The following is an 11,677-nucleotide window of genomic DNA, read 5'->3' on the forward strand; positions in this document are numbered from 1 at the left end:
TCAATTTCAATATTTCTCTCTTAGTTTCTTTTTTTGAGATTCTTAAATTTATTGTTGTATTTTGGATAGTAAGTTTCATCTGGTGTAGTGCCGAGGACGTAGGTATAATTTACCGAACCTCGTTAAATCTCTTGTGTTCTTTCTTGTCCTATTTTTCTTTCAATATTTGAGGGTATAATAGTAGTATTTAATTGTGCTATTAAATTACTATAGAAGGGATATTCTGTCTAAGGAAAGACTTGGTATTTAAGAGATCCATGTGATCCACCTCTCTTCCCTGGGAATTAAACTTTGTGTGATTTTTTAGTACAATAATTTACACGCTTCCGACCCTATTGGAACAACAAGTGGTATCAAGAGCCGAAGGTTAATCGTAGTATGCTCTGTGGTTGCAGTTTAAACTGATCTTCCACATCAGAAAAGATTTCCTTAGGTATATTGAAAGATTATGGAGAAAACGGTCGGTGTAGGAGCTTCAACATCGTCCATGTGGACAAGACCGACAATTGCAAATGCAAGATTGGCCGTGGAGATCTTTGATGGCACGGGCCATTTTGGTATGTGGCAAAGTGAGGTTCTAGATGCCCTTTTTTAGCAGGGTCTAGACATTGCCATTGATGAAGAGAAACCAGATGATGTACAGGAGAAAGATTGGAAGGCGATCAATCGGTTGGCATGTGGCACAATTCGATCATGCCTTTCTCGAGAGCAGAGGTATGCTTTTTCAAAGGAGACTTCTGCAAATAAGTTGTGGGTGGCACTTGAAGAAAATTTTTTGAAGAAAAACAGTCAAAATAAGCTCCACTTGAAGAAAAGACTGTTTCGCTTCACATACGTCCCAAGTACCACAATGAATGATCACATCACCAAATTTAATCAGTTAGTCACTGATTTGCTGAATATGGATGAGACATTCAAAGATGAAGATTTGGCTTTGATGCTGTTGGGGTCACTTCCTGAGGAGTTTGAGTTCCTAGAAACTACTCTACTTCATGGCAGGAGTGATATATCTCTGAGCGAAGTCTGTGCGGCCTTATACAGTTATGAACAGAGAAAGAAGGACAAACAGAAAAACTCAATCAGAGATACAGAAGCTTTAGTAGTCCGAGGTCGTTCATACACTCGGAAGAAAACTCAAAAGGGGAGATCAAAGTCAAAGTCCAGACTCGGGAAAGATGAATGTGCTTTTGTCATGAGAAAGGCCACTGGAAGAAAAATTGTCCAAAGCTGAAGAATAAGGGAAAAGCTGCTGTAGATGCTTGTGTTGCTAAGCATGATACTAGTGACTCTGAACTATCACTGGTTGCATCATCATCGTCGTTCCATTCAGATGAGTGGATATTGGATTCGGGTTGTACCTATCATATGTCCCTAACCGGGAGTGGTTCTCTGATTTAGTAGAACTAAATGGATGAGTTGTTTATATGGGCAATGACAATGCCTGTAAAACTGTTGGGATAGGTTCAATCCAATTAAAGAATCAAGATGGATCAACCAGAGTTCTGACTGATGTTCGGTACGTGCCCAGTTTGAAGAAAAATCTCATCTCATTGGGAGCCTTGGAATCCAATGGTTCAGTTGTTACTATGAGAGATGGGATTTTGAAAGTGACATCTGGCGCACTTGTGATATTGAAGGGCATCAGGAAAAATAACTTGTATTACTACCAAGGTAGTACAGTTATTGGAGCAGTCGCTGCAGCTTCCGGTAACAAAGACTTGGACTCAATGCAGTTGTGGCATATGAAGTTGGGACATGCCAGCGAAAAATCCTTGCAAATTCTGGCAAAGCAAGGATTGTTGAAAGGTGCAAAGGCTTGCAAATTAAAATTTTGTGAGCACTGTGTTCTGGGAAAGCAAAAGAGAGTGAAATTCGGCACTGCTATCCATAATACAAAAGGTATTTTGGAATATATTCACTCAGATGTGTGGGGGCCTTCCAAAACACCTTCGTTGGGAGGAAAACACTACTTTGTTACTTTTGTTGATGACTTTTCCAGAAGAGTTTGGGTGTATACCATGAAAACTAAAGATGAAGTGCTTGGAGTTTTTCTTAAATGGAAAACTATGATCGAAAACCAGACTGGCAAGAAAATCAAGCGGCTTAGGACAGACAATGGAGGGGAATATAAAAGTGATCCGTTCTTCGATGTGTGCCAAGAGTATGATATTGTTCGACACTTCACAGTTAGGGATACACCACAGCAGAATGGATTGGCAGAGCGTATGAATCGAACATTGCTGGAGAAAGTTCGATGTATGTTGTCCAATGCTGGGTTGGGCAAGCAATTTGGGCTGAGGCTGTGACATACGCTGGCCATCTTGTTAATCGTTTGCCATCATCTGCATTAGAAAGAAAAACTCCTATGGAGGTATGGTCTGGAAAACCGGCTACAGATTATGATTCCTTACATGTGTTTGGATCCACTGCATATTACCATGTGAAGGAGTCAAAGTTAGATCCGAGGGCAAAGAAAGCTCTCTTTATGGGAATCACTTCTGGAGTGAAGGGATTTCGTCTTTGGTGCTTAAGCACAAAGAAAATGATCTGTAGCAGAGATGTTATCTTTGATGAATCTGCCACATTGAAAAAGGTAGCAGATAAAGATATTCAGACGAGCAATACTCCACAGCAGGTGGAGTGTACTCCAAAACAGGTGGAGTTTGAGCAGATGGGGATTTGCCCAGTTAATAAGTCTGATTCTCCAGCCACAATGGAGGAATTAGAGGTTGAAGAGGTTCTGACCCAAGAACCACTAAGTACACCAGAACCAGTTGCAGTTGCAAGGCCACGGAGAGAAATTCGTAAACCTGCTCGATTTACTGATATGGTGGCCTACGCCCTTCCCGTTGTTGATGATATTCCTATCACTTATCAAGAAGCAATGCAAAGCTTAGAAAGTGATAAATGGAAAAGCGCCTTGGATGAAAAATGCAGTCTCTCCGGAAGAACAATACTTGGGAGTTGGCGCAATTACCGAAAGATAAAAGGGCAATCGGATGCAAGTGGGTATTCGCAAAGAAAGATGGATCTCCTAGCAAGAAGGATATTCGCTACAAGGCAAGATTGGTAGCTAAAGGCTACGCTCAGAAGGAGGGAATTGACTACAATGATGTATTTTCCCCTGTTGTGAAGCATTCCTCCATTAGAATTTTGTTGGCCTTGGTAGCACAGTTGAATTTGGAGCTAGCTCAACTTGATGTTAAGACGGCTTTCTTGCATGGTGAGTTAGAAGAGGAGATCTATATGACTCAGCCCGAAGGATACACAGATGCTGGTGGTAGAAATTGGGTTTGTAAGCTGAACAAATCGCTATATGGATTGAAGCAATCCCCGAGGCAGTGGTACAAGCGATTTGATAGCTTTATGAGAAGGCAGAAGTACACAAGAAGCAAATATGACAATTGTGTATATTTGCAGAAGCTGCATGACGGATCTTTCATTTATCTACTCTTGTATGTTGATGATATGTTAATCGCTTCGAAGAGCCAAAATGAGATAGATAAGCTGAAGGCTCAGTTGAATCAAGAGTTCGAGGTGAAAGATCTAGGTGAGGCCAAGAAGATTCTCGGCATGGAGATAAGTAGAGATAGACCGAGAGGCAAGCTCTGTTTAAATCAGAAGCAATATCTGAAAAAGGTATTACAATGTTTTGGTGTAAATGAAAACACAAAACATGTAAGTACCCCACTTGCTTCTCATTTGAAACTTAGTGCTCAATTATCTCCGAAGACTGAAGATGAAAGAGAATATATGGCGAAAGTCCCATATGCTAATGCAGTTGGGAGTTTGATGTATGCGATGGTGTGTACGAGGCCTGACATTTCACAAGCTGTTGGAGTTGTGAGCAGGTATATGCATGATCCTGGAAAAGGACATTGGCAAGCTGTGAAATGGATTCTACGGTATCTTCGAAAAACCGTAGATGTTGGTTTAATTTTTGAACAGGATGAAGCACTTGGTCAGTTTGTAGTTGGATATGTTGATTCCGACTTTGCTGGTGATTTAGATAAACGTCGTTCAACTACGGGGTATCTGTTTACTCTTGCGAAAGCCCCAGTGAGTTGGAAGTCTACCTTACAGTCTACAGTAGCTGTGTCTACTACAGAGGCAGAATATATGGCAGTTACAGAAGCTGTTAAGGAGGCTATTTGGCTTAATGGATTATTGAAAGACTTGGGAGTTGTTCAAAGTCACATTAGTCTATATTGTGACAGTCAGAGTGCTATTCATTTAGCGAAAAATCAAGTCTATCATTCAAGAACCAAGCATATCGACGTAAGATATCACTTTGTGCGGGAAGTCTTTGAAAAAGGAAAAATTCTACTTCAGAAGATTCCGACAGCAGATAATCCCGCAGATATGATGACCAAGGTGGTAACAACAATCAAGTTTAATCATTGTTTGAACTTGATTAACATCCTGAGAATTTGAGCACCTTTAGGTGTATGGCGCTCGAGAGCGCATTTGGAGGCACTACAAAAGATAGCTTTATCAAATTTGGGGAGTTGAAGGAAGTGTGTGAAGATGTGATTATCCTAATCAAATCTTCAAGGTGGAGATTGTTGAAAAGTCAAAAATGGTGGGAGGTGCAATTGGCACCGAAAGAAGAAAGTAAAAAGTGGTTGGCAAGTTGAGTTTAAAGTTGAATGGTATAATTGCAATTTTGGTCCCTAATTTTTTAGGCCATTTGCAAGTTAGTCCCTGAACCTCAACTATAAATAGGCCTAACCATTTCTCATTTCAACCATCCCAACCAATCTTTCTCTCTTAGTTTTCTCTCTTCTCCCATTTGAGAATTCTTAAGGAATTCTATTTGTTTGTAATATTTTGGAGATAGTAAAGTTATCATCTGGTGTTAGTGCCCGAGGACATAGGTATAATTTACCGAACCTCGTTAAATCTCTTGTGTTCTTTCTTGTCCTATTTTTCTTTCAATATTTGAGGGTATAATAGTAGTATTTAATTGTGCTATTAAATTACTATAGAAGGGATATTCTGTCTAAGGAAAGACTTGGTATTTAAGAGATCCATGTGATCCACCTCTCTTCCCTGGGAATTGAACTTTGTGTAATTTTTTAGTACAATAATTTACACGCTTCTGACCCTATTGGAACAACAGACGAGATCATGGAAAAGCCCTGATGATCCATCCGATGGCAACTTTTTTCAAGGCATTGAACCTTTCAGCATCCCGGAGGGTGTCATTTGGAACAATAACCAGATATATTTTCGGACAGGCCCATGAAATGGTCGTATCTATATTGGTTTAATAAATGTTAATAGAGTTTATTTTGATGGTTTTATGTGGTTGCAGATGATGTAGAAAAAACTTATTACGAAACTTACGAATATTCTACTGACTCTAGGTTGATATACTTTGAATTAGAGTCTGAAGGAAGATTCGTTGAACGAATATGGGATGCGGGGAAAGGGGACTGGATAAACGGGTACTCTAGTTATCTAACAGATTGTGATGTTTATGGAAAGTGTGGGGCATTTGGAATCTGCGATTCAACGAAACGACCCATTTGCAGTTGTTTGAAAGGATTTAAGCCTAGGAATATAGAGGAATGGAATAGAGGTAATTGGAGTAGTGGGTGTTTTAGGACTACCTGTTTGCACTGCCAAAGAGATAACAACAATGGATGTGAAGCAGGCCAAGGAGATGATGGATTTTTAAAGCTGAAGAAGATGAAAGTGCCAGCATTTCCAGACCAGTCATCAATAACTAACGGCGAATGCAAAGATCAATGCATGAAGAATTGTTCGTGTGTGGCTTATGCGTATGATGCTGGCATTGGTTGCATGTTATGGAGTGGAGATTTGATTGATGTCCAGAAATTCTCTAATCGGGGAGTCGATCTTTACATTCGTCTGACATCTTCGGAACTTGGTAAACTTGTCTTCCATATCGACCATGTGTGTGACGAATTGCATCAATTAATCTTCATTTTTGGTATAGATGTTTTATTAACCATGTTTCTGGATTTGCAGATAAATGGAATTGTGAGATAATTGTTGTTACAACAGTAATTTCAGGCATGGTGGTGATTATAATAATTTCTGCACTCTTCTTATTGCGTAGAATGGGTCAACAAAGAGGTAAAATGTCCATCTTTATTTATTTAATCTTTGTAGTCACTTTCTTTTAAGAAATATGTAAATTCTTTAAGAGTTCTCTTCGAGTAAAATTGGATTTAAAGGTATTTTTTACTCGATTTAAATTCAAATTTTAGATAAAATAAAATAAAATTGAAATAGAATTGAGTCGAACTCGAATACGGAGAAAAGCTCTAACCTTGATTGAGTAGTATTGTAAAAGTTCAAGGTCGAATGCAAGTGAAATTAAATTATTCAGTTTTGCTCCATTAATTTCGTTTATATAAGTTATATATTCGTATTTGATTATATATATATATTCAAGGTTGAATTCGCACTCATTTCAGATATACTTTTATATTTAAATAACGTGGACCATGTGTTAGATAAATTGGGTGAATTAATTTGCAATTCTTTTGGGTCGAAGTTTCATAAACCAAGTTTCTGGATTTGCTGATAAAGGGGAAAGTAGTAAGGTCGTCTTTGTTATTACAACAGTAACTGTGGGCAATTATGCAGCCTTCAACTCATTGCTTCTTTGATTTCCATCACTGGAAGGAATAAAAGACGGACACATATCAAAGACAAATTTCATAGCGAAAATATGGGAGAAAGTTCAATAGGTGTTAAACTCCAGCAGCTTCCACTATTCAATTTCGAAGAACTTGCCACCGCGACCAACAACTTCCATCCCCAAAAAAAGCTAGGGCAGGGTGGTTTTGGTCCGGTTTACAAGGTAATATATAATAGCGATTTTCGGTTGTTAGGATAATCATCACCGGCCCAAAGCCGGATTATAATGAGCTCGTAGGCCAGGCTAGTTAGTCGAGAACTTTGTAGGAAAGCAAGTTCAACTTGCGAGCTCACTACAATCTGACCCAAACCCATTCGAATTTTGAGCCGATGATGATAATTATCCTAAAACCGGTGAATTCAGAGTCAATGAAATGACATTTTTTTTTCAATCAAGTCTGAATTTTGAGTGCAGGGAACATTAGATGATGGAAAGGAAATAGCAGTGAAGAGATTGTCGAAAGCTTCGGGGCAAGGTTTGGAAGAATTTATGAACGAAGTGGCGGTTATTTCTAAGCTCCAACATCGAAATCTGGTAAAATTGTTTGGGTGTTGTGTTGAAGCAGAAGAGAAGATGCTCGTCTACGAGTTTATGCCCAACAAAAGTTTGGACGCTTTTCTATTCGGTTAGTAATTTATTCAAATTTTATAGGATCCCTTAAAAAAATAATGTTCTCCCATAAATGTTTTTTTCCATTCACAAAATTTAAGTTTAGGTGTAGTGATATTTTGATTCTCTTCACCGTTTAATATTTATTTCAATTTATTGACAAAACTTCAATTATGTCTACAATCATAATGAATACAATATGGTAGAAATACTATGATGGTTGTAGTTTAGATCCTCAATTATAGGAATTCATTATTAATTTAGTAGGTTTTTATGTTTAAATTTTGTTATAGATCCCATTAAACAAAAACTCTTGGATTGGAGAAAACGTTTTAATATTATTGAAGGGATCAGTCGAGGATTGCTTTATCTTCATAGAGATTCAAGATTGAAAATTATACACAGAGATCTAAAAGCAAGTAATGTTTTACTTGACCAAGAGCTAAACCCAAAAATTTCAGATTTTGGGATAGCCAGGATCTTTGGAGGTGACGAAAATCAAGCCAACACTAAAAGGGTTGTCGGAACTTAGTTAGTTGGAACTTCCTTCTTACCATTTCTTTTTATGCTCTTTTTTAATAAAATATGGTATAAATATGTCTATGGTCGGATTTGATGCTTAAAGATGATACATGTCCATACTTGTATCGAGTTTAATTTTGTTCAATTTGTGGACTCAATTTATTGTTTTTAATTTTATAAATAAAATATTAAAAATATATTTTTATATTTTTATAGTTAACTTTAAATTATTTATTATTTATTCTTAATTCAAGTTGGCTCGTGGACAGGTTTAAATAAGAGCTGTAATTGGTGTTGTTTTTTATGTTAAAATACAGTGGTTATATGTCTCCTGAGTACGCAATGCATGGGCGATTTTCAGAGAAATCTGACGTGTTCAATTATGGAGTTCTACTACTGGAGATTGTTAGTGGAAGAAGAAACACAAGCTTTTACAACAAGGATGACCTTAGCCTCTTGGGATATCACTACAGCAAAATATACTTTTAGCGGCGCCTTTCACAAATGCCGCTAAAGAACATGACCTTTAGCGGCGCTTCTATCACAAACGCCACTAAAGAACATGACCTTTAGCGACGCTTTTATCATAAACGCCGCTAAAAACAAACCTTTAGCGACGCTTCTCGCAAAAACGCCACAAAAAACATAACATTTAAAAAATTTATTTTAATCAAATAATATTTATTTTTATGATAAATATTGTATTATGTTCTATTTTTTAAATTTGAACTTTAAATATACTTTTAAGGATAAATAAAAATATTACTTAAATTAAATTTTCTATGAAAATGATAAAAGAAGGCAAATAAAGGAAACTTAAATAATAATAAAAATTAATAAAAGTGAGAAAACGTAAATAATTAATAAAAATTAAAAATTGTAAAATCAACACCAATGCAATGCAATGCAAGCCATTGTTGAGTCTAATACAAGTGAAGAAACTAAGATCCTAAGAAGAGAATCCTATTTTACTAACAGCAGTAAATGCAACTGACAAGAAATATCCATACTTTGTCCAGTATTTATATTGAAAAATCAGATCAGAAGAAGCAATCTCTTTGCACACCATTTCAATTCCTAGTAAGGTCTTCGAAAGTAGTTGATGAAAGCCGGCATACACATCCGATCAATCAGCTTTCAGTTTCAGAATTTCCTTGGCGGTCCTTAAACGAAAATAGGGCATGTGTTCCTACATAAGCAAGGAAAAATCCAACTCAATTCAAAGACAAAAAACCAGATATCGTGTTTCAAACGAATGAATGTGCATGTGAGAGTATCTCCAATATGTACTTCTGCCTTTTGTCATATATTTAGGCAGATGGACAATAGATTTTACATCCCAACAACTACTACCTGAGTACTAGAGTTTAATCACAGAAAAATCAAAATAAAACATGAACTACAAGGATGAAAAATTGTTCCATGGACTTACCTGCTCAAAACAAAGACTTAAGCCTCTGCTATAGAAGTCGATATATTTTAACATAAACATGCCACAATCAAACCTGTACATAGAGAAAATTGTTTAGGGGGAACAATTCAAATTCTAACACAAAAGGCATATGACACCACGAAACTAGCAGTGCAAATTAATAATTGAATTCACCAAATATTTGGAACCAATTGCAATAAATAGTTAGTATAAAAAGACTCAGATACCTATAAAGCTACCTCACAATCAATTACTACACAATGTAAGTTATTTTGTTTAAGAAATAAGCTTATGAAGAACAAGTACTTCAAGTACTGCTCCCTAAAATGTATTGCAACAGATACTAGAATACACACCCATTCTCCTGTGCAGCAAGATCTTTTTAGTGATATATAATGAACCAAAATTGATATTGTGTGAAAAAATCAAACATAATGCACATACATACCATCTGATTGCATCTGCACCAATCTTGTGTGCATATCAATTCAGTGAGCTTCGACAGTTGGGGGATGTAAGATATAGATGATATTGCTAATGCTAAATTGCATTGCTCCAATATTTATAGAACTTTGCTTTCCTCTTCCCTGCCAATGAACTAAGAAAAGTATTAGGGCTCTTGCACAATTCAATCAACAGTATGTAAACATGACAGATTTTAGAAAAAAATGTATATTTGCAGTAGGACTTTTTTTAGTAGAGAAGACATTAATGGTTTCAACAAATTGCTCGAAATAGCCAGTAATGGAACTTGCCCATTCCCACTCATCGTCACCTAAAGCAAGGTCTGAAATTCAGATCAAGCTCTTATTAAAAACTTAAGTGAACTATGTAGCAATGTTGTAAACATGTTTGCGCCGTAAAGGTGGAGCACCTACTCACCATGTACTGACCAAACTTCTCTTTGATTGCAGGCAAATTAGCACCACCACCATTACCTAGCTCAATCTACTAGTTAACAAATATAAATTTATAATTTTTTTCTCATAAAAAATCTTTTACCAAATTTTCTTATATTTTCTCATCAACCAAACACCCAAAATACAGAAATATTATTAACTCATGTTAACAATAAATGCGTTAACGATTAGAAATAGTATTCTTCATTTGGAAGCCAATGAAGCTACAGAAGGATGAATCATTAATTTGTAACGAAAACTGCATGGAACAGTGGCTAGGACAAAAAGGAACACAGATTTGAACTTAAAAACTGCATAAACTATATCGATGTAGGCATAAGTAGAAGGATGTTCTGGTTTTGCTTGTTTAGACTAGTTGAAATTTGAAATTCTTTATCTTTTCCCTCGGTATAAAGATGATATACTTTTACATGTATTTCTTACATGAACGGCACTAGTGGTATTTGAAAATTTGAATAGCAGCAACAATTCTTCAACAGTTATAGAAAATGGCATCAGCATATATAAATTGTCTAACTCGGTAATGTCATCATATTAAAAAGAAAAAAAATGACTATCAAATCTGTAGATATCTACCTGCTTGCAAGGTCAATACCAATAAGGTCCTTTACAGTATCTATATTTTCACTATAGAAAGAAAAAAAAAAGACAGCGAGAGATTAGAATTTTTTTTCTAAAAGAGATGTTTGCTGCTAAATTAGAAAGATATATGCTAGAGAAGCATTGCAGTGGCAAAAGAACTATGCAAGGTAACACTGCTCCAAATAAGAGATCCCTAATTTTGAAGAAAAAGTTTGATAAACCAAAAGCAACAGCTTCAAACTGTTTCAGTTGTTTCAGTTGTTAAAGGCACCATGGACTTGCTCAAATTTTGCCAGTAAGTATAACTCAGTATATCTAAATGACAAAGAACAAGAAACCTACCTAGAACCAGCTGATCGAAGAGACTGAGAAAGGGTGTATAAAAGTTGTGTCCAACACTCTTCAGCATCCTGTAAAAGACCCCAAATTACATATCAGAATATAAACAAATCTAAGACAAAAGAGTATTGGGCTCAGTGGAAACATCAAGCTTTTTAACAGCCACAGTTTTTCCATCATTCAAGTTTTCATAATAAACTCTTCCGTAGGAACCCTCCCCAATTAAAGCATTTGATCCGAAATTGTCTGTCTTTTCTTTCAGTTCTTCTAATGATAATGCAGGCACTTCAATAAGTGACGACGATTTTCGCTCTTCAGGTTTGATAGGAGAAACCACCTTTGAGTTCTTTTGATGTCCTGAAAGCATAGCAAAGATAACACAACCATGCCAGATTGGAAAAAACAAATTTACCATACAACCCGCTACGATGTCTGGTAAAAAAATATATGAATTAATCATAAATAATTCAATCTCATGAGCAACCATTAAACCTTACCACCAAGCCACCCTGATTAAACTTGTTTTCCATCCAAATATCACAGTGCAATGAATCAAATAATAATAATAATAATAAATGAATCCCTCAAGTTTTGTTC

At 36.3% G+C, this 11,677-nt stretch overlaps 2 protein-coding genes and 2 long non-coding RNA genes across 4 annotated transcripts in view; 2 read left to right on the forward strand and 2 right to left on the reverse strand.

Annotated features, from left to right (window-relative positions):
- The window catches only part of LOC121214084 (G-type lectin S-receptor-like serine/threonine-protein kinase At1g11330), a 10,032-nt gene extending 3,388 nt beyond the window's left edge, over window positions 1-6,644 (forward strand). Inside the window, exons 2-5 of the mRNA XM_041087828.1 lie at window positions 5,123-5,201; window positions 5,318-5,896; window positions 5,998-6,105; window positions 6,565-6,644. Of these exons, the coding sequence (XP_040943762.1) occupies window positions 5,123-5,201; window positions 5,318-5,896; window positions 5,998-6,105; window positions 6,565-6,644 (846 nt within the window). The remainder of the gene's footprint in view (window positions 1-5,122; window positions 5,202-5,317; window positions 5,897-5,997; window positions 6,106-6,564) is intronic.
- On the forward strand, window positions 6,463-8,296 carry LOC121214085 (G-type lectin S-receptor-like serine/threonine-protein kinase At1g11330). Its single transcript, XM_041087829.1, has 4 exons — window positions 6,463-6,838; window positions 7,091-7,301; window positions 7,579-7,816; window positions 8,125-8,296. Exons 1-4 carry the CDS (start codon window positions 6,707-6,709, stop codon window positions 8,294-8,296), a joined length of 753 nt encoding a protein of 250 aa, XP_040943763.1. The 5' UTR covers window positions 6,463-6,706.
- Window positions 8,297-8,650: 354 nt separating this feature from the next.
- On the reverse strand, window positions 8,651-9,472 carry LOC107943324 (uncharacterized). The gene is made up of 2 exons (XR_001695997.2): window positions 9,240-9,472; window positions 8,651-8,996 (listed from the first exon to the last, which is right to left on the reverse strand). It is a non-coding gene; the product is annotated as an uncharacterized lncRNA (long non-coding RNA).
- Window positions 9,473-9,843: 371 nt separating this feature from the next.
- On the reverse strand, window positions 9,844-11,472 carry LOC121213754 (uncharacterized). The gene is made up of 3 exons (XR_005909165.1): window positions 11,084-11,472; window positions 10,736-10,786; window positions 9,844-10,014 (listed from the first exon to the last, which is right to left on the reverse strand). It is a non-coding gene; the product is annotated as an uncharacterized lncRNA (long non-coding RNA).
- Between the last annotated feature and the right edge of the window lie 205 nt (window positions 11,473-11,677).

This window comes from Gossypium hirsutum, chromosome D01 (genome assembly GCF_007990345.1).
Source record: "Gossypium hirsutum isolate 1008001.06 chromosome D01, Gossypium_hirsutum_v2.1, whole genome shotgun sequence".
Taxonomy (NCBI): domain Eukaryota; kingdom Viridiplantae; phylum Streptophyta; class Magnoliopsida; order Malvales; family Malvaceae; genus Gossypium; species Gossypium hirsutum.